This window comes from Ascidiella aspersa, chromosome 6 (assembly GCF_963924565.1).
Source record: "Ascidiella aspersa chromosome 6, kaAscAspe10.2, whole genome shotgun sequence".
NCBI lineage: Eukaryota > Metazoa > Chordata > Ascidiacea > Phlebobranchia > Ascidiidae > Ascidiella > Ascidiella aspersa.
Window position 1 is genome coordinate 21169522 of NC_139452.1, and position 24129 is coordinate 21193650.

The window sequence follows — 24129 nt, forward strand, 5'->3', positions numbered from 1 at the left end:
TTCAGTTATCGCCTTGGTAAGTAAAATATGTACTGTATTCATCGTTTGTTGTGTGAGACGTAAATTGAATAAAGCATTGGCACTTAAAATACGCACAATTTAAAGTGGATATCTACTTTGCCAGCCTCAAGGTGAAATCGAGTGTACGGTCATACCGCAGATCGGTATGTTTTTGTTTTTCACTTGCCATCGAGTTATAAAATTAAACGGTTTAATCTATATATTTGCTTAATTGCATTCCAATTTGTTGTATTGTATGATATAAATATAAAAACCGATTCCAATATTGACCTAACAAACTGATGATTAAATCAATCTTTTATAACCCGGGCTTACCTTTTTTGGTAATTGGCCAGATTGCATTACACACACCAAATTGACAGAAACTCTACTATCGTACCAATTCGCCCCGCTTCCTCAAACAAACTAAATCCTTCATGTTATTTTAATTATATATATAAAATAAACAAGCTGTACCTATGTAAAAACTTGGTTTGTCTTATTTTGGAAAAGCACAAGACACTGGTAAAATGATTTTAAGAACTTGTTTTTGTATACGTATTCGAGTCAAAATATACTGCAAAATATATGCATACATAAAACTTTGGCATTGACGTATTACTTTTAAAGACAGCGTTTGTTATTTTAATAACTATTAAATACTTGAAAGGCTATAGTAAAGAAATATCAACACAGGTGACCAACAAACGCAAGCAAACATTTGTGTGTTTTATTTAGATTTAAAAAATATAGCTCTTTATGTTTTTTTTTTTTAAACTAAATTGCGATTCTACTATTATAAGTATAGCAATGCATGGGGGAGTTTTTTTTAAAAACATGCACTACTGTGCCTGTATTCATCTGAACGGATAGAACGTGGATTAACACAATTCCACAGCAAAACACTGGTGTGTGGACAAAGACTCCTGAACACCGATTAATGCAAAGCGTTTTTGTTGAACCACAACTGTACGTGTGTGAGATCTAGCGACGAAAATGCGATAACTGCGACGCCATTCGGATTATCTGGGGTTGGAAGATTGGGCGGAAGAGGCAAAAGCAATATACGTTTAATTAGAGCGCCAATCTCAACCTGGGATCGGGCGAAAGTTGCCGCAGCACAGTGATAAGTGTATACGCTCCGGGCGTTGGTTTGATGCGGCTTTCAGCCGTTTCTCTTCGACTGCGCCCGCGATGCCATCAAATACGCGTCGCGCTCGTTGCGCATCAAAAAGAAAACAGCCTAGATCAGCCACACGCGTGACGTCATAATCCACAATGATTGATGCGCCTGCGATAAGATGTTTCGTAGATGCTTGGTACCGCGTCGCTGTCCTTTGGGGCGCCCGGGCCCGATAAGGCGATCCGTCAAAACAAGATTAGGGTCAGGTTGATGGCTCGCAATCCGAGCAGCTCATTATGACGGCGTAGGGCGGGGGAGCCTTGCCGGGCTCTTTCGTCGTTATGACGTCGCCGTATTTCGGCGGCGCTTCCGTTATCGTGCTGCAGATCGTGTGGATTGTCAGATCCTGGCGGCGGAGGCTGGCGGACACAGCGCCCGGGGCCGACTCGAGGTCGTCAATGTCGCGATGGCGTTGCCCACTGATAGCCACGACACTTTGCGGGTAACAGCAGGAATTCGCCGCGCAGCAGCAGACCTGGCCCAGGGATAGGGACACAAAGGCCACCCCCAGGCCCAGCAGGGCATTGGCCGCTATGTAGGCGTAGTCGGAGTTGTCGCTTTGGATTGCGAACTTTTCAATGTGCACGATAGATCCCATCACCAGCATGACGGTGCCCAGCAGCACCAGAACACAGGCGGACTTTACGCGGTGGCATCCGGCGACGGTTGATCTCACAAGGGAGCAGCGGGCCGGGAATTTTGCGCAACACACCGGGTCCCCGTTTTCTTCTGCCATGGCAGCCACCGCAGCCATTTCGCTACTACTTTTCGCATTGACGTTAGACATTTCTACGATCTACAAATGTCCGATTTTTTGTATGCGTGAGAATCAATTGGGCGTCGTGGTAGAACTTTAACCAGCGTCTCTTACATCAATTCAGTAAAGGTATATAACATTAGAATCTGTCTAAGAAGAAAAAAAAAACAGAGCTGGGTTACATTTCTGTATGGTTGTAGATACTTGGCCGCACGCCCAGTAAACCTGCGACACGGTGCAAGTTTGTTTACACCAAAACAAGAAAATCAGGTTGTGACGTCGGCCTGGCTGCCGTCGCGCTGCGATAAAATATGTTATGCCAAATATGCGAGGCTCGTGCTCTCGGCGAAACGACAAGCAACATTAAAGTGCTGCCGTTAATGTCTTTGTTGTCACGAAGATTCACCGACTTGACTGCCTGGTAGTTGATTTATGATTTTATACAGTTTGTAATTAGCGAAAATTTAGCAAACAAAGTCCTGTTGTAATTAACTTTTGCAAACAAAACATTTCAATAAGCTATTTTTCTGCTTAACGTTAGCATTGCTAAATCCTTCTGCTGTTTCTTAACCCAGTTACACTTATCTGCCAAGCTGAACGTTTTCCAAATAAATTACATTTATCCGATAAATTTGATAATTTAAATTCGATTGTATGGCAGAGATATATACTCGTAACATTATTCGCATTTCACATTTTCGACAGGCTAAAATCACACGAAATTTATCCAGCACGCTAAGCCTTGACTAAAACTGTTAATACTAGTGCTTTTTTATCAATCTTTTTTCATTTACTTGCAAATACTTTCAAATCGGTTTTTGCCTAAATGACGCTACCAAGGTCGTCTGGATTTTATTGCTTCGCCTCTTACAAAACGGCCAAGAGGATTCGTCTGCGCCATTTATTTCGTGACATTCGTCGCCCCAGGCAAGAAGAGCATTTTGGTGAAGTAGAACGCATAGAGGTTTAACCTGAAAAAGGGTGGCTTGTTGAAAAGCACGCTTCCCTTGTGTCTCATTCCGGCTTTCTAAACTCTAAATTTCTAGGGTTTGGGGAATTTCAGTATATTGTGAGTTGAGTCATTTCCAATTTAATCGAGTAAAGGCATAATTTAAAAGCCATTGCTTACGAAATCTACTAAAAGTGACTGTTCTAAAAATAGTTATATTATATCTAACGTATATACATATTCTGTTTCTACCAGGCATGGTATACTAAAAATAGGTTCTTCTGATATATATTTGTTTATCCAAGGTTTCGGCTATTTATTCAGAAAGCCTTTATCAAGGAATGACACACAAATATATAACATCAGAATAACTTATTTTTAGCTAACGTATATACCCAGTAGTGCGGTCTTGGTCTATTCATGTCTTTTCCGTTAAAGGATTTGCTAACAGCAAATAAAAAACCTCTTGTTAACATACACAAGAAACAATAATTTGTTCATCTTTATTAATAAACAGTTAGATTGCGAAAAGGAATTGCAACGATAATTCCTTTGCCTGAAAAGTCTGGCATACATAAGTTTCGCTGCGTCAGACAACAAAACCACATACCGATTGCGTCTAACTCAATTTAATTAAATATTTCGGGTTGCGGGGTATGATAAGCGATATCACGACGTGTTAGCGAGCAACAGGATTATCGAGAATGGCATTGCCTAAGGATCGTATCCGCCAAGCAAGTGGCTGCCATTTTAATTGGCCAAATCAACAAAAAGTGGAAGGTTCTAAAGAAACGTTAGACTCTGCGCAATCTAAAATGGCCTACGCGTTTGATTGTAACAAACTTGCAATATTGGTTTACTAACGATTGTATTTTGAATCCTCACAGTTGTGTAAAAAAGTCATGTTATGTGAATCAATTCCAAGTAACCTTCTTAGCAAAAATCCACGTTTAGTAGTTTTGTACAAAAAACAAATGGAGTCTCATTACAAGTTATCTTTAAATCAAGTTAAGTCAAAATCATTACATTTGCATAAAAAAATAAAATGTTATACTGCTGGAATAATGAGCTTTTATCGAAGCAGCATTCATAAAAAATCAGTTCTTCATCATTCAAGTCAAACCTAAGCTATTTGCTTAAAAATTTTGATTCGGTGGTTTGTGTTCATTCTGAAAGTTAATTCAATTCAAGAAAAGTTTTTTTAAGCAAGGTCTTGCATGCATATATGCTAAATATTTGACTTAAAGTATTACAACACAGTAGGCTACTAAAACACATTACTTACGCTAACGGTTAATAAATAATTCTTATGTTAGACTTAAAATGTAAATCTGGAAACAACAAGTTTGCGATTGTCGTTTTGCTATTTCTGTCAGTTCCTCTGGAGTTTAGCTTAGACAATATTGCACTATGAAGGTGTTTTAAACGCAAATAGTCGCATTTTGTGCCGCTCAATGGAACACAAGCTGTTTTTATGCTTGGTATTTCATTACAAATATTATTCCAGAAAATGTGTAGCATAATTGGACAGGTTTAAAAATCTAATGGAATATGTTTCGATCATGCGTATTTGGTACGTAAAAAAATAAAACTTAACTACAGAATAATTAGGCCTACATACCAACTATACTTTACCCGCACATCACTTATATTTACGTAAGTAGTTGTACACTAGGACTACACTTTGTTTTAACTATTTAAAAATACTAGTACATGTATTTTTCGTTTTATTACATGCTTCTATAATGATTTCTGTTAAATTTGGACAAATCTGCATTTGTTTTCATAAAGAAATTCCGGTTTTGCAAAGTAAAGATCAAGCGGTCTGATTTTAAGATTATCAGCTTTTACAAAATATGTTGTTTTCCAGCAAACTTTATTTCAAGTATTTTTATTTAACAGAAGCTTTTTAAATACCAAAACGCTCAAGCATAGTTCGACCAATAACGTTTCGTTGATCCTGAAATCTCAATTACACGCCTATTGCCTTAATCCTGTAACTTTGCTTACCGAAAACATCACAAATATATGCAGGTGATTTTGGCAGACAAGCCGGGGCCAACAAACAAATTGTGTGTGGCGGAATCCGACTGCCTGTCATTTGCAAAGTGAAGTGATTTTGCTGGATAAATGACGTTAGTTTGATCGATTTACGCATAACCGACGCCCGTTTGACTGCAGACTGTGGTTACAGTAAACGAAGCCGATTGACACTTTAATAACAGACCGAGACGTCTACAAGAATCGTTTAGCTGTCAATCACAGGAGTGTAGGAAGAAAAACTAATTATTGAGCACACCTTAATGCCGCTCAGGCGCTGTGAAACACTTGTGATATTTGGCTAAATATCTCAATATAGGCCTACCGTAGATTGTAATTTGTCGCAAGGCTGAATACACTGGCTGTTATCAACTAGGTTAATGTTAGATGGTAATCAACATAGTCTATTAAATGAGAACTGCGCGCGCCCAAATTACCAAAAGGGAAATGAAATGTAGGCCTAATTTTAACAAAAACGTATTATTTTCCACCATGATGTGATATATGAATACTGTATGACATTTTTTTACCTTAACGCTGACAAAATAAAAAGTATAGTATATCTTTACTTTACAGTATAGCATAGGCTTTATCAGCCGATAAACGGTAACTTTCCAAACCTGCGATTCGCTTTAAGATTTGCAATTAGGTCAACCAAATCAACGTGGATCTATTTTATGATAAAAACGACCTTTTTTTGAAAAAGGCGTATTTAACCTAGAAAATTAGCTTATCATATAAAAATTCTCTGTGTGATGTGCTGAGCTTTTTGACATCACAATTACTTATAAAAAATACCAATATGTGTCTTACTAACTGACAATTTTAGGTTGATCTCACACCCACAGCAAACAAAATTGACACACAATTGAGCCAATGAGATAGTGACGGACTAAACGCCTAACAGATATCTTCCTAATTAGTCTTCTGGGTAAATTCGTCGTTTATTTTGGAATCCTCCTTTGTTATTGAGCTATTTAACCACAAATATAGTTCCATATTGTGCAGTAATATGGGTTGTTTTTTATCTTCTTGAAATATTACTTGTCGTAAGAATACAAAAACCATTTATCTATTAGGGAGGGTGCTCGAAGCTAAAGAGGATGGCAACCACTATACTGAACGCTAATTCCTCTATATCATCTATTCTAGACACTTTTGTAGTAATCAAAGCAGTTTTTTTCATATGTTTAAATAAATATAATTCGGAGAAAAAGTCGCCTCATAATTCGAAATGAATGATGTGTATCATCTGTTTATCAAATACCACACTCACACATTGTATTGCATTTTAGATACAGTTGACAGCAACCAAGATTTCAATTTATCAAATCAGCAGAATAAATAAGCATTTGACGCGCGTTGTTCCCCTACATATTATTATCTTTAAAAAACAGAACAAGTTTTAACTGAGTACGGAAGAATAATAACATACTGAAATAAACACTGAAAGTGTTAACAAAAAGGTATTTCGTGAACTGCCCAAAACAATGGAAGATGCACACACATAGGCTATGTATATTAACAACTGTGATATAGCCCTTCTGAAGCTGCTTTTTGACCAACGATTACGGCTTACGTATGACCGAGGTCGTAAGTTCGAACCTCACTGCTGGCTAGTTGTTTTTCTAGCCTGCCCTGCTAGTATCATTGATCGACAGATTCGGTGAGTCTGCGATAGCTTTCGGTGTACTTCCAAAAACAATAACCATGTTTTGAGGATGTATAAAAGCAATAAATTTTAAGGAGAACGAATAGTACGAAAATAATCGAAATAACCCAATACCATCAAAAAATTACAAATTACAGTAATTATATTGCACCACCTGACAAACAGTCACTTGAGTAGGATAGTGAATATAAAGGGTCGTAATTCTTTTTTAGGCAGATTTCAAGTAAACGACACTCTCGGCAAATTTCGATGAGGCATTACGTTATCACTTGTTACGATGAATAGCTAACACAAGAAAATCAAATTATCATTAAGCAAATTACAAAGATGAAATATCATTTCAATCAGTCTTCATGCAACTCCAAAGAAGCAGAGCTAGTTTCGACTGGCTTCAGTGCGTGCTTTACTGCGTCACCGATACTGACGTACGCTATGCTGATGATGTAATCATGACCGTCGGCAAGGAAAGCGTCCAAAAAACGTTCGGAGCAGCATGCCAGGTAAACGTGCACGTTCTCACGCTTAAAGTCGTTAATTATCTGAATATCACAACATAAAAACAATTTACAGGTTACAATTTTTTCCCTATTTACTATTTTTTGTATTTTACTCTTACGGGAGTTTACGAACGTCTACCATACTCTCGTTTTAAGAGTTAAAATCACGGTCGTTTCTATCGTTAACAAAATAAGCCTCTGAAAAACTCTCATACTAAGCACTTTTTACGTCAAGTCTACCGAATGTTTTGGCGAAACTGGATAACGGCATATTTTTCGAGGTGTTTGACGTTACCACTGATGGCATCTCTATAGATTTATTCGCCTTTCAAGTATACCAGTAATTTTTGTTACTCGCCTTGTTCGTTTCCGCTACACCAACAGAGTCGACATAAAGCACACTAGAACAATCAATGACGATACTTTCACGTTGACAGCAACTAACGACCAGGTTGTCCAATGCAGCTGTTCCATTTGACAGGGAAACTGCAATGAAAACACCACTGGGTGAGAATTAAGTCAAGAAAAAATACATTTAAAAAACTTCAAAAACACTTAAAAAAACGTTACATTTCACACAAAAACTGAAGGCAATAATACACCAACTGTTTACCTGTGTGATTGGAGGTGCAAATGCCGTTTCCCATGGCTGAATCCAAGTTTATCTATACAAATGCGGTTAATAAAGTACATTTTTAAATAACGTGCAGGCATTATTAAGCAATCACTTTTCTTGAGTAGAAATATATTTCCGTTTATATTAGGACGTTATCTAAAAATTCACAACAAAGCATGTTGGAAGTTGACAAGGATAAAAAACCATAAAAATTTGCAAAAATAAATGATCTGAACTTAATTAGAGGTTCTTCCTATATTTAGTGCTGGTAACGTATACAATGTACAATTATACGTATTAGAATCGCTACTAAAGAATTGTTAAAAGGTGAAAACGTAAACTTCGTTGGTCAAGAGGCCTGATCCTGGAGTATATAACATGTGAGAGCCAGTTTCATAGCAACATTATATAATGTATAGATTCCAGGGTTAAAAGTAGAATCATTTTCTTATCGTAAAGATGAAAAATATTCGAAACGTACGGAATATTCAGACATGGCGTCACAAAGTTACGTCACACCTGGGCGCCTAAAAAGTAACCTAAGGAAACCTGATGTTATCGATCGATCCAGTGTACAAATATGGAACTGAATTCTTAGTTTAAAAACATTTAGGGAGATGCGGGTAGGCCTAACATAAAAGGTCTGGTAAAACAAAGACCCGATTTTACCACTGCTAAATTCGAGTTTAAGCTGCGCAACGGGTAAAAAAATCAGGCTTAATACGTTACCATTTCAGTGGAATTCGGTCGCTTCTTTTCTTCTGTCCCGTTTTGTCCTCGCCAGAGTTTGTGTAGTTGAGAGAAGATGCTTGAAGCGTTAAGGAAGTTGATTGGAGCGCGACAGCTGACCACCAGAACGCGCTCGTCGATGTACGCCACCTGCTGACGAAAAGGACTCCATTAAAACCGGGTTTTTGTGACGTATATTCGGATTTTTGTGACGTAGGCAATGACAACTAACGCGGTTGGGTATGTTCGAAACCCAGTATTTCTAGCGAAAATTATGGCCGTTCGATCTGATTGCGAATGATGAAATTTATATGATCAAACTGATAACTTGAAACATACAAACGTACCCGTTTTTTAGGGTTTAAGTAAAATCTGCTTTCGCGTTAAAGATTAGTTTCATTTGATTATTATTAAATTTGAGAAAGCTATACCTACTAACGAACCGGTTTTTAGGTATTAAGCTAAAATCTGCTTTTGCGTCAAAGCTTAGTTTCAGTTGATTGTTACTAAATTTAAGAAAGCTACTTTACAGAACGGACATCGTAGAGTTGAATAGCAAAGCAATGCTTAAATGCACATCATTTTTATATCGCATCAAGGACCATATCCGACCGACACCAGGGGTATGTTCTGTACTTACGATGGTTGCAATGGTGGCATTGCTTTATCAAATATTACTAGGCGCGGTAGATTTTACAGGACAAGGAAATGTAGCTTGGGGTTTCGGTTAGGCGATAACTTTTAATGCGAACGAGAAACAACACAACTATTTTGTTTGACTTTAGTAGCAATAAACATAATAAGTACTGTTATGCGCATCGCATTTTTGCCATCCATTGTCTGGTCAAATATGAAAATGTATATGGCGACTCTTAAAATATAGGGAGAAACAATAGTCGTGTTATTGAAAATTACACAAAGAAAATGGTTTATAATTCAAGGCCTCATTGTTGATCAATTATAGATTTTAGATAAGGCTCCACCTTCGATAAGCGGAAAAAGTTCGGTAAACAAGATTCTAATCAAAGGCGGTCATCAAAAATGATAAAGAAACTGTCTTGCGACATTTAAGGCATCTTCAGTTTTAATCGTTTACTCATTTAAATACTGTTTACATCAGTGCTTTTCCATTTGTCGACCACGAAGCTCTCTCTGGTGGGCCGTGCAGTTTAACCGACTTATTTTATTTGATTGGGACGTAATATTTATTTTATTTCGATTAAGAAGTAATAATCTGTTTAACTTATTATTTAATTTTATTTTAAGTGATTTTATATTAATCAATTTTCCGGCATTCCTGCATCTCAGAAGCCCTATTGGTGCTAAATATTCACTGTTTTTGAATTAAAAGTTGATTGCATGATTTCCATGTGTTAATTGTTTTGCCACCATATCCTATTATAATTATGGGACCTTAACAAAAATTTATATTCGACGTAAAAAGGTCGTAAGATTGGGCCGGTTCGTATAACAATGTTGAGAAGCATTTCGTTACAACACAAGTCCGCAACAACAAACGACTATATTGTCCACCTTTTCGTAGTAACTCCTTTCCTTGTAGACTCCATCCTTTCCCACCTTCTTTAACTCAACCACCTTCACCAACCAAATTCTCACAACGGCCAGTGCAAAGTTGGCGACAATACCGATCAGCAAGCCGTAGGACTGCGTGAACATTTGAACTCAAAGTTTAAAACAGAGCATCAGACTAATGTCAAAGAAATACATATTTCGCCTAAAACGACATCGTCAGTTACTGGTAGTACAGTAAAATACATAAACATAGCAAACTTAAGAATTAAAAAATTAATAAAATTTGCAGAGCACTGATCGACAAGCGGAAACCTGCTGCCAATGGTTTCGGGTGGAATTTACATATACCCTTTTATATACTGAGCAAACAGTTAACGTTTTACTTTGGATAAGCATACATTAGTTAGTTATACTGCACAATATTGTAAGAATAAAAAAACTTAAAACAAATTGTACTTAAAATAAATTAAAATTTACTTTGAAATAAAGAAACTCGAAAACAGAGAGATATCCACTTCTACTTTGAGATATATAAAAATGATTTGTTTTTTCTAAATATAAAAATATTAAAAACTGTAGTATACACATAGTACAACTTTTCTGATTGTACAACGTCTTGTTTTTGGCATTCATTTGTCGTAAAGCATAACAAATTTATGTTTTAAGTTATTATGTTATTTATAACACTGCTTTGTATTGTATACTGTCGCAATTTTACACGAAAAATGACCAGGGGCGAAGAGATTAAAAAATTAAGAACGCCCTAACTTTATCCTTCTTACGATTTCGAAGCAAAGTGTGGCGAAACACGTGATTAGCCAGGAGATGGCATCTAGCTTTTGGGCTTTCCACAAGGTTTTAACGTCTTTGATCTTGGTGAGCAAGTCCAGCACGGCAACGCACACAATCGCGCTGAGACAAGCCTACAAAGGAGGAAAAATTACAAGATTGAGCAAGAAAAAGTACTACGGCATATATTTTAGAGATCGACCGATATCACTTTTTCGTACCGATACGGATACCCAATTTTTACGTTTCTGCCAACCTAACCCGACAACGATACCGATTTTTTTTACCTGTAATATAGTCAAAAGTTGTCTTAATTGATGGTAAATCAAAACAAAATTCCACCTTTATAAAAATAATAAATTTTGAACATATATCGGTAGAAGCAAAATATCGGCCAATATTATCGGTAAACCGATATGTCGGTCTATCTCGAATAATTTTGCTCAATAAACAATTCGATTTGTTGAAATAATCACACCAGTACAATGTCATAGTTAAGCTGATAAACGTCAACAAAAAAATAATTCACTCACAATTTTTGTGCATTTCTAACGTTGAATCGTTCGTTTTGTCATTTTTTGTTTAACTTTAGAATGTTAGAAAAAACGATTCAATATTCAATTCAAGGTATGTTTGTGTTACCGCTTAAGAGGAAATTGGAACGAGTTCAACATTTGCGGGAATTAAATCTTCACCAAATGTAAATTTCGTCAATGTTAACACCCAGCTTTCAATCAACGTTTAACTGTAATTTGCTTAAGGAAAAATAACGCAGCACAACAGGTATGGTATTAAGCATTACAAAATTGTTTACTTTCAATAGAAGAGTAAACCGTTTTAAATCCTGAAAACATACAAAAGCACCTGCCTTTGGGGTATTGGCCAACAGAGATCCCGTGAAAAGGGTAACAACGATAACCAAAGAAGCCACCCATCCAACCAACTGGGTCTTTCCACCGCTTTCAAACTGCCAAGAAAAATTGGGGTAGGTTATAAAAATTACGTCTTTGTTTTAAAGCTACATTTGAAATTAAACAGTTCATGTTGGAAAAATGTCAAATTAATTAACCCGGGCCGCCTTTTGGTGACCCATGAACTAGACAATTTTTTCCGAGATTTTGTTAGGTGCGATGCCATTATTAGTTGTAAGGAACATAAGTGAGCCTAACTTTCGTGTAAAACAGGTAAACCAAAGTGGTATAGTCGACATCAGATCTAAATTATCTACACCCAAACCCCACCATAAACTTTGTCACCAACAGTTTTAAACCCAACTCAAATTCTAACCCTACACATTACTTATCCTAACCCCAACAGGGCGCCCAAAACGGACGATGTCACACCGCCCATACGTTGCATACCCCCTCTTTGTGTTTTCTACATGTTATTTAAGTCATTTATATCTTATTCTGACGAGTTTAGCAGTTCCTCCTGCACGTTTCGGCCTTATTCCGATGAGGGTCGTATCCAAGCTATAACTGCGTATTTAGTATGTCGTTGGTCGCAATACTGGGTATTATATATAATTTTCCTCTATAGATATTGTTGCTTCGTATAGGTAATATGTCTCTCCAACCTTTTTTGATAAGCACTACATACATGATTGCCCCCAGGTTGTTTCGAACTATGGTCCTATGTTGGAACTACAGTGGACTCAATCAGTGCTCTAGGCCGGTGGGCCGCGTACTTTTCGGAAAACGTATTAAATTTGGTTTGGGAAAATACAAGCTAAATGTTGGAACAAACAATTATTTTATTTTATGAGATTAATGTAAAATCCTTTTACTCGCAATTTCCTGCATACTACAATTATTGTTGTTATGTAATACCAGTTACGGGTTAGTGTTAAATTTATATTGTTTTTTATTAATTGTTTCTACGCAACACCTCATGGGCATAAAAACAAAACAATGTACTATATATTTTCCTTTTTGACAGTTTTGGTAAAGTGAACACTGAACAGTATAACCTTATTGCGACAAACACTAAAATCTTAAAAATGTTAGCCAGCACCTCTCTGAAATAACCACTATAGGTTTAATTTTACCTAATTCGTTGAGAAATAGTACTTTTGCATGTACACTGTAGTTAGCATTGCTCATTGGATGGGCAGAAATAAACTTAAAATTAAATTAATTGAATTTATTATTGTATAGTGTATTATAATCTACAAGCATAATATGGCTTTCCTCAGCAAAATTACGCTGGGAAACAATTTCTATTTATAAACAAACATAATACAATGATGTAATTGTAAATATACGTGGGCTGTTTTTCTTTTCGTTTATAAATAAAAATTTACAGCATACAGGTATAATATCTTATTTTCAGCTAATCCCCTTAAAAATGTAGGTTTGCGGTTGTTCAAGCATTAACTACCACCTTGTCCAATTCTTACAAAACAACAATTAGGAATTTACCTGGACACTGGTCCTCGACATTGAACCAAACGATGGAAGACACTTAAAAAACGATCCAATGATGTTGGCAAGACCCACGGCTGAAATTTCCTAAAAAAATCGTTGCAACATAAGTTTTCATGCTTCAGATTTGCTGCCTTATTATGATAAAGAAATGGCATCCCTTAACACCAAGATAATTTCACCACGAATTTCTACAACGCAACAAAGTATATAACTCGCGTTTTTTTCGAGAGCAAGGTTCGGAGAAAAAAACATCACCCTTTAAACCAACGTATCACCCATCAAACTAACATATTTTTAAATCAAATGAGACTCCTTTGGTCACATTAAGTCGATGCCATTTTTACGAAAACGGGCGGGGTGGCGTTTCATCGATCAGCAAATGCACTACAAAACCCATACTCACCTGTGATGTGTCGACTGGGTAATTTCCCTTTTCGGAAAAGTGCAGTGTGAGCGAAAGAACGAGGCTCATGCCGACCACAGAAACCGAGGCACTTTCTATCAGCACGGCGCCGGCGCGAGAAAAATCGGGCGGAGTAACAGTTGGGAAACTGCAAAAGTTTAAAGTTTTGTTGTTGTGCTTGTCCGACACGTTTTATTGTAATTCGACTCTTTACGTACGTATAGTTGCACTCTAAATTGGGTAAAAAAAAATTCACACCAACAGATTTTTATTGGATAACATAATTGGAATCTTGTTTCGTTGGTCTGATTTTTTTTGTTTGAAAAGTAACAGTTTTTAGGCAGAAAAAATCGCAAAAATTTAACGCGTCATTTAGAAATGAAACGAAAAGCAAATGGCAATGTCTAATTGATTCTTGACACGTGACTTGTAAGTTTACCTATGACATCTAAACCTGGTATAACATAAGGTTTAAAGTTTAAGCAAGTACAGGTACACATATTCGTCCAAAGAAATATATATTTTGCTTTGGCGGCATCAAGTTTTCCATAAATTTATCACCTTGTTGAATTATTTTAGAAAAGATCTTGATTATAGGCAATCCTATTTAAAGACAATAAGTTTAGTTACAACCGGGTGTTAACCTGTTTTTTGATAAATTCATGTTTTAAGTTAGAAGTCACTGGGTTGGATCGCAAATCATGGCTGAAAATTCTATATTAATTTGTTGTCGGATCGGTACCGACTTGACATCGGGTATCGGCTACGATCCGATATTATCGGACATCCCTAGTACGCTACCAACCAACAAGATAGTTATGCTGCTTATATTCACCCTTGTGGAAGGTTACCAATGACATCAACAATATTGTGAAGGTCCGTGTATCCAGAGATCAGAGTGGCCACAACAAGCTAGCAACACAAAACTACTGATTAGCTATGATTTTGCTAATTAGCGATTTAGGATCGCACTAAGGAAAAGTAACGCTATACCCCACAATACCCAGCTATATATAGTAGCGGTTTTGCAATGACTATGACTTGACTTACGTGCACTTAAGTCACTTTTAATTTTTTAATGTTTTTTGTTTTTTTAAATGACCTGACTTGATCTTAAGTCTTTTGGACAAATGACGTTGGGATGATTAATAAAGAATATTTCATTATAATATTAAGTTATTTATCTTAAGTTTTGCAATATATTTTGCTTGCAATATGTTGGGTTTTTGGTATTTTTAGTAGAGGGTATTGTTCATAATCGGACTTATTTATCACTTTTAATTAGGGATGCTCAAAGTAGAATATCGAATCCTTGAATTCGAATCCAGATGGGATTCGAATCCAATTCTGCCGTTTATTTCGGGTAATTGGAACCGATATAATTTAATGTTTTACCGCCGATTGTTGCGCCTAATTGTACAAACGCGTGTGGTAAGTTGGCCTGTCGCCGCGGCGACCAATTTATAGTGCTTGCTTTAAATGTAACCTGGTAGTGCAGTGTCAGCGTTTTTTCGGGTGACCAATTACCGCGTCTCGCGATAACGTTCGTCTAATAATTAAGTGTCAATCAAGCGTTATTGGGCGAGCGGCTAACGTGTAATGTCTGGTGTGGAGTTCGCAAATTCCCTAAATGCGTTAAGTTGCAAAAAAACGTGCTGGCCGTCCACAAAATGCGCTATGGGGTTACTTAAGGTCAACTTTAGGCCAATATTCAGCGAAGTTATGCAGTTATGCACAACGTAATTGTCAAGAATTCGTTATGTCAATAATAACTTTGTATTCTTTGCAGTACATCATTTGACTGCATAGCAGATCATGTTAGTCAAAAGAAGCACTAAGACTCAACAATGCTTTCAAAAACAGGACCGAATTGCTTAAGACTTCTGTGTGCAGTGTTGCATTTTCTAAGTATTGGCAAAAATATAAGTTTTGGACACAACCTGGACAGTTGACATATTACAGTTTACAGAACGGCTTCAGATGACAGTTGTTAAGAATGCTAAACATATGGGAGATTTTTTTTATAATGTACACGTGTTAGCAAATTGTTTGGGCGATTTATTGCTGTGATTGTGGGCCCTGTAGAGTAGATTAAAATTAATCCCTTCCCCAAACAAAATCGAGGATAAATAATTTAATAAAAATATACTAGGATTCGCTATTCTGGATTCGTTATTCTAGATTCGAAACCTATTATTCTAGAATACCTTGGGATTCTACTTTGAATATCCCTACTTTTAATAGGTAAACGTTTAATTTTTATGAAAAGGACCCGACTTGAATTCTACTTGACTTTGACTGTGACTTGACTTGTCATTTAGTCAAAATGTTTTGACTTGGACTCAAGTTCTTTCAAAAATGACTTGCTTACAACACCGACTACTCTAGTGTAGCAGTTCAATCTCAGTAGCACTACAACGATTATTTAACTTAGGCGATTTAAAGGTTTTAGAGTAGTTCCTTCATATTTATGTAGTTCGCTAGTGGTAAATGTCATGCGAGACTTTATATCGATTGCAAAACATGGCGCCATTGCGTCTGCGGTGGGTGGTACCATGTCGTTTATCATCCATTAACATACATCTATACAAAACATAATAATCCTTTTTTGCAAAGTTAGATACCATATTTTCTCATAATCATGTTTGCTGTGAGACGCTTTTAGCATTTTTAGGCTTTAACCATATCAGCGAAAAATTTGCGTACAAGAAAACGTAATTCGCGAATTAGTTGTATTTCACGTTTTGCAATAAACAGTAAATAGTATAGCAATCCACCATGCTTCATCCGATAATGCCAGCCGTTGCTATTCGTTTTCGAAGAAGGATGCTGTCATAAATCACTTTTTAAAACATTTGAATGTTTGTGTCGTATTATACTAAGCGTGCTTCGTGTAGTTTCGTTTCTGTGGCAAATTACACACAATTGCAAAATGCGTCTATGCATTAAACGATGTTCCAAACTTATTTCTATTAAAAATCAAGTTTGGGTATATATCATTCAAGTCATGAATGGGTTAGCTCTCAGTGCATATGATGGTTTTTTTTGCTAGATGGTAAAATGATATAATATAATACACTGATCAATCAATTTATTACAGATAATATTACATCACAGATAATATTATTTAAAATTAAAGTAAAAAACAACGATTTGAGGCTGTGTAACAAAATTAACGAGAATGAGTTTTTAATTTTAACACTTTTGAAAAAACATCGGGTACATTGTAAGGGGTAAATAAAGGTTGACTCTCAACTCTAAGTTGAATTTACTGGCACGCAGCCGTAAAACAGACGCATAAGGTAGAGTTAGTCGTAAATTGGTAATCGGCAATAACCTCCAGGGCGTTAATCGGGCGATGAACTTCCAACCATTATTTTTCAAATAATAGAAAGCCACAAAGCACACGAAACGTCACATATACACATGGACAAAATGACAACAGGTTTTACAGAAACATTCGAACTCACCCCTTAAGTAACTAAAGTAACCTAATAAAAGAGAAAGCATATGCGATGCTAGTTCCTTCCTTGAATAAGGCGGGTTTATTCAGAAAAGATAATTAATCAACCACTATATAATTATAGCGTTTAAGCAGAAAAACACTTGCATTAAAAAAGGCAATGCCAAATTACCAGCCTGTGAATGATGGCGCCCTGACAGTCGATAAAAATAACTTTTCGCTGCACGTTTAATACTATTCATGACAGAACATGAAGCAGTTGATAACCCGATGTTGCGCTCAATAAATACTATATTTCAATCATTTATCGATTAAATAAAAAATAAATTAAGATATAAAAGATAATTTCAAACAAACCTAAATGATTTCATCAGGTAATGGAATGTTAATTGGCATTTGTTTTGAGTATCTTTTGGTTAAAAAACTAAAGAATATAAACCAAATAAACTATTGATTAAATAAACAATAAACTAAGATATAAAAGATAAATTTTTGACAAACCAACATGATTTCACCAGGTAGTGGAATGTTCATTGGCATCTTTGTTTTGTATTTTTTGTTAATAAAACTGAAGAAAATCAACCAAGTCAACGAGAAGAAGGATGTCAAAGAAGTAAAAAGTAACTTGGTTTGTTCTTTGGCAGTGAGATTGGCCAACTTTATCCCAATTTGGTATATATTCTAAAAAGTTTATCAGCAAAAAAATGGAACCATTTATATGTTTATGTATTAAACAAATGATTATAAAATAATAGATAGGACAGAATGACACAATAAAAAAAGTATGGTAAAGCTTTAACTCAGAAAGTCAAGCACAACCTGTTTGAATTACAAATGACAAATATATTTTTGGTTTAAAAACGTACCTTAAAATTTCCAAATGTTCCAGAAATTCTAGGTGAAAAGATACCAAGCATGTTTTTCACTTGCGACACATACAAAATACAAACTGCAGCAAATATAAAGCCGTTTTGAACAGGTTTCGAGAGAAGTTTTGCAAGGAAACCAAGACGAAACAAGGAAAATGAAAACTGCAACATAAAATAATCAGTGTATAAGGGGGTTACTGAAAAGCAAAACTTTTTATAATGTATTTTTTTTAATACCTATAATTTATAGACACACTAATCACAAGTAACTAAAGGCCAAAAACCTTCATAAATTTCAATTGTAAAAAGTGCCCAGACCATGTGATTTTCCCATTAACATCAAATAAATCAACAAATTTATTGCAAATAATATGAATCAAATATTTGTTTAGTGGTATCTGAAATAGCTTTTTAAAATACAGGAGGTATAAAGCAATACAAGAGGCTGTATAAACTATAAACATAAAGAAGGGAGCAATTCAAGCATTTTTAAGTTTGGGCTAACAGAAACAAAAGTCTAAATCTATAAGACAATAAAATCTGCTTTTAACACCCAAAATTATTAATAAAGCCATATTATATATATATTTATATATATATATATATATAAGTTCGAGGTCCTTTTACTATTTTCATTTTTTTAGAAGGTAGCTGTTAAGCTAAAGTTTTCTGCAAAAGCATTAAATCCAATAGGTTTAGAGGTTCAATAGCCTATAATTAAAAAAATTCAATAAAAGCGCAACTTAAAAATGTTCTGTGTAATGCTCAGAAGCCTAAATAGATTTTCTAACCAAAAAAATGCCATTTAAGAGGGCAATCATGCTTGCATATGCTATTCTTTCATCATGGACATTCTTCCATAACAAATTTGATGCGGTTGCGTTTGCATAAGAATCGTTTGGACTTGGAGCCAATTCCTCCATTAAAGGTCCATAAATCATATCTGCAGTAGCGGTAACACCTACAATAGAATATTAGTAGTAAGTTTAATTTGTATGCACTGGCATAAATTCATATTAGGATTGAGATCACGGTCCTGGTATGGCAAGATGTCGTGAGGTCATTTGGTTGACAGATTCGGTGAGGATGGCTTTCGGTGTAAGATTAAAAAAGGCTATATTTATCAAAAATATTTATACAACAACAAAGATACAAGGTTGTATTGACTTTTTTTAGACAAATATGCAGTTTGTTTTCAATAGTAATAATAATAAAAAAATTCGTATTGCTTTTTATACTTTTGATTCTATTAATACAAATAAAATTATACATATAAAGTAAATCAAACCAAATTCGTCAACGATAGGTAAATTATGTTGGCTTCTTTATCTTTGTATTTAATAAAAACCTGTAGATACTGGTGTTTTTATCATTTATATCAGTGGTCATATATAAAAATGAGCTGGCGAGATGGTGAATTACAGTGACAGACTAGGTCTTGTCAGCTAACCATAGGTTGCCAACCCCTGATTTATATATAGTTAAGACTAAAATATCTTACCAAATGATAAATGTCTAGAAGAAGCAAACAAAGTGTAAAACAAAGGAGGAAACAAACATGAGTAAAGGCCATAGACAGGATGTTGTCCAGTTAACTGTGCATATGCAAGTCCTAAAAAACAACATTTACAAAACCATTTAATCCAACAATTAAAGTTATATTGTGTTGGGACAGCAACAATCGCATAAGATGGCTGTTGTTTCCCATCAGGTCTATATTGTTTATGAATAGACATTAGACAAATAATGGTGGTTTGGAGAGGGAAACCAGTTGCAGACGAAATAGATTATTAGCGAGCCCCTTATTACATCCTATTAAGTGATCACAAATCAATTAAAAATTTTCAAGTTAGTTTTCTAATAAAACATCCACATGGAAATAGAAGCAAATATACAAATATGGCAAACATTAAACAAATCAAAGTTGATTTGACAATTTTATTATACATACATAAAGTTATTTATATTTAGAACGTAACATCTTAATAACTAAAGGTTGTATCAGTGGTAAATAAAATAAAGACACATCTTAGAACTTACCTTGAGATACTTTCATTATGCCTTGTGTTAGGCCGGAAAAAAAATCGGCAAGAAACATGTTTTGTGGTTTGTAGGAAGGTAGCCATGCTAATATTGGGAATGCTTTTAATAGTAAACTCTTTAAACGTATTTTTTTGATTTTATGGACTTGATTACAAACCGATAGAGTTGATGGTAGTTTATACTCATATTCATCTCTGAAGGATTTTTCATTCATAATGACAAGCAATTAATTAAATTATAAAAAAGTGTTTTTGAACAAACATGTCTAGTGTAAGTTAAAAAGTAAGCAAATTTGATAATTATAACAAATCCCATTATTTTAAAATGTCGAGATCTCGTGCATACAGCATCAAATTTTAAAATGTCGAGATCTCGTGCATACAGCATCAAATTTTAAAATGTCGAGATCTCGGGCAATTTTTTGTGCAGGTGTGGATCATATTTTTCACATCTGAGGATGGAAATAGTAGCACAAGTGTGACAAATTAACCTTTATCCAAATTAAAGTAGTAGAATCTTACCATACACACTACAGTTTGTGAGTAGAATATCTAAGAAAGAGGCTTTTTAACCAAACACAAAATTAGTTAAAATCAACATCTAATCACTAACACGTGCAAGCATAAAACAGCGATCCGGTCAAATGGCCTATAAGCCAGTGGTTCTTTTTTCTACTACGTCCCTCTTTTTTGGTAACTGCCCTGTGCCTTGTGTTTTTTATTAAGCCGGTTTTAACAAACATGTAGCGGGGGCATTGACTCCACAGTTGTAAGGCTGCACAGAAACCACACAAAATGAGCAAAAATTAAACTTTCAAAAGGCTGTAATGAAACCAAGTGTACTGGCTAACCTGCAAATAACCCTACAACTTTGTGCAAAAAGTCGATGTTTTTTTCCTGGGGCTACTCACTTGTGATATATGAATCACAGGTTCGCGCATAGGGCAAAACATTTTCGTAGTTTTGTTGTTACAGTTGGCAAAACACAGTTTGTTAAGAGGATGGTATGGTGTGCAACCCCTGGGCAGAAACTTATAACATGGCAGCAACAAAGATCGCTAAATTATGAACTGTTATCCAGTTACTTATCTACACATGGTTAAATTCTATGGGAAGCATAGGATAGCATGAAGGAAGAATTAAGAACAAACACAAAATAGAAGCAATAAAATCTTTAAAAAAGGTCAAATATTGGAGTAGAGCTTGTGCCCCCCTAAAAATTGGTTGCTACTTAAACAAAAAAATACCAAAAAATGGAGTATAGTGTCGGCACAAAGCCGCCAACTATACTAGAATCAGACAAGTTAAAATTTAATGACATTTTAGTGGCCATCGTTTCTGCTAAAATATCATTAGACATCCTTAGTTTAACGTAGCCTAACTTACAATTTTATCATGTGTATTATATAGAACACGCACAGTTTATTTAAGCCTGTGAGTATTCTACGCTTTATAAATGTAGACTTCTTCCAAATTAATAGTTTTGTCCAAGACGCAATTTGTGAGGCTCTTTTCATTTGGTACATAGAAAGTAACGCAAAAAACGGTCTACAAATACCGCATACCGCAAAGCATTTATTTGGGTTAGGGTGCGGGTTAGCGTTAGGATGGCATAGGTCAAGCATTATTATTAATAAAAAAATGTATAATACTTGACCCATCCACACCCAAACGCTAACTGACACTCTAACCCAAATAATTTGCTTTGCGGTATGCGGTATTTTACTTGTAGACCGTTTTTTTGCGTTACTTTCTATGTACCGTACCAAATAAAAAGAGCCTCACAAATTGCGTCTTGGACAAAACTATTAATTTGGAAGAAGTCTACATTTATAAAGCGGAGAATACTCACGGGCTTAAATAAACTGTGCGCTTATCTTATTAAACTTTGAAAAGAGATGTTTCGTACTGCACAATCGCCAAATTACAAAGATGTTATCGTTTCGCGTAAAATAGTTTTAAAGAGTCAAACAAAATTGTCTCCTAGGGGAAATTCCCTATTATGCTTTCATATACAGTATTTACAAAAAAAGATGTTGTGTAGGCCTATATTTATTAAATCCATGTTGCAAACAGTAACACAACTTTTTTGCGTGTTCTTTCGAATGTTTAAAGGTTGGCCAACAGGCAATAAAAAATATATCAGAGTGTTGTAACAAAATGTTTTGTCTCCTTCAGTTAATTGTGAGATACTTGGCTGTTTGTCGTAGAACCGAATTAGTTTATTGTATTCTGCGACTAGACTACCGATTGTTTATCTACTCTACAGATATAACCAGGTACATCCGTTCGCATGAACCTTTCTCAAATTATCCATTTTCAATCAAACTACGCTTATTAGGGAACACACAAACAGGACCTAAATCAGAAAAATCTATAAAATCATAGTAATAAAACCAACGGCTTTATACTGCCAAAAACGACAGAATAAAAACTTAATCGTCTGAATAAGGTATAAACCTGTCGGAATAGTCCTCAATTCACCAAAATTAGGCTCAAAGGGCCAAAACAACGCCTGAAACTCTAGGGAGCGGGTATAGCCTATGGGACGATTGGGGGCCATTGGTGTGGTATCAGCCGTTTTGTTGTCGACGTTTGGGCGTCCTAGGTTGAATGGGGGCCCCTGGAATTTCAAAATGCGATTATTAGTATTATTTATAAGTGTAATATGTTAAAAATATTATACATTATCCATTGCCCCCAGTGGCGTATCCAGGGTGCGGGAGTTGTTACACCCTTTTTGTAAGTGATATTATCGTTTTTTGTTCGTTTTTGTCATGGTTTAACAAACTGTTCGAAGCGGCGTGCTTTTTAAGTAATTGGGTCACGCGTCTTAATCTAATGCGTGGGTGTCTAACTCAAACATGCCGGCGTGTCAATTTTTATCCTATAACTTCTTCCCGTGCCAAAGCGCTTGTTGGACACCCCTGATCTAATACAAAACCAAATTCGAGTGCAAAACGCCGTTTTTCGTCTTTTGTTTGGTCGACCGTAAACGCTTTTTTTTCTCTTTTGTTATTTGTTTAGGTTGACTGATTAGCAAGTGTGTATTCAACAATTGACAAAAGTCAACCTCCTTTCTTTTTTTCTCGCTAAAAAACGTCGAGTTATACGCAGTATGTTCCTCGCTGTTTGGTCTCTGATGCGCTAATTTTCTATGTTGGTGTAACATCGACATTTGTTTGACTGAAGCAGATTTTTAAAACGAGGTATAATCGTGACTGTCGTGCGCGTTTCAAAGTCTCCATTTTTAAGTAATGATGATTAACGCAAAATTATGCTCTTGGAAACAACTTATCTCCCCTCAACTGCAGCTTGTAATTTAGCTGACTTGGCACACATCTCGGCGCAGATGTTGCGCTAATCGTGGCCTAATAAGTAAAATTTGCGTATTTATCCTAATTTTTGCACATAAAAATGTTTTTAGTCAAAGGTATTGTTCTAGTCGAACGAGTTTATCCAATTTTAATAGCTTAACGTGTAATTTTCATGACAAGGACTTGACTTGGAATTGACTTGCCTTCATTAAGACTTAACTTGTTTACAACACTGGTAAGTATTGATTACAGCCAAGGTTAAAACGCAGTCATTTTTTGGTTGAGCAGCCATTTTCTATCTAAATTATATTGGAGGTAATAAAACGATTACATATATAGGCCTATATTGGTATTATTCCCTGACACGTGGATTCAAAATTTAAGTTAGGAAAACAGGCAGTGAAAGATTTTCATTTTTATTTTTTTCGCAAAAAGTTTGAGAACCGTCGTAGCCTACAGTGCTACCTAAATTCTATTGATATTTTTTAACCTATGGATGCCAGTGAACTGATCAATTTTCCGACCCAAAGTACTAACTTATCCACAAGTGGAAGTGAAACCGAAAAGGAAGGTGTAACGACCCGGAACGGCATTCCGGTAAGCAAATTGCCGGTTTGCCATATGGATAACGAATTGTTGTTGTTTTTTTCAGACCATCCTTCCATCTCCTTGGTTGTATTTACACTACGAATTTAGTTCCATATTGGTGCTCTTACATGGAACGTTAACCTCAGGTTTATAAGGTTTTTTGTTTTGGACGTCCCGTTACAGCGATTCACGTGGTCTGGTAAGAATTGTTTTATGTTTCGCTAAGAAACTTATTCTGCTTTCAGCCTTCGAAGTT

General features: G+C 35.6%; 2 protein-coding genes across 2 annotated transcripts; both read right to left on the reverse strand.

Annotated features, from left to right (window-relative positions):
• Positions 1-531: 531 nt before the first annotated feature.
• LOC146140726 (uncharacterized) lies at positions 532-2085 on the reverse strand. Its single transcript, XM_083392124.1, has one exon. The coding sequence runs from the start codon at positions 1968-1970 to the stop codon at positions 1386-1388; it is 585 nt and encodes a 194-aa protein (XP_083248250.1). The 5' UTR covers positions 1971-2085; the 3' UTR covers positions 532-1385.
• Positions 2086-6407: 4322 nt separating this feature from the next.
• Positions 6408-20245, reverse strand: LOC146140727 (solute carrier family 26 member 6-like). Its single transcript, XM_083392682.1, has 15 exons — positions 19967-20245; positions 19428-19538; positions 18718-18887; positions 17924-18088; positions 17559-17738; positions 14430-14506; positions 13595-13742; positions 13186-13275; positions 11634-11732; positions 10759-10899; positions 9977-10108; positions 8444-8593; positions 7712-7763; positions 7457-7584; positions 6408-7140 (listed from the first exon to the last, which is right to left on the reverse strand). The coding sequence occupies exons 1-15, from the start codon at positions 20181-20183 to the stop codon at positions 6946-6948; spliced, it is 2055 nt and encodes a 684-aa protein (XP_083248808.1). The 5' UTR covers positions 20184-20245; the 3' UTR covers positions 6408-6945.
• Between the last annotated feature and the right edge of the window lie 3884 nt (positions 20246-24129).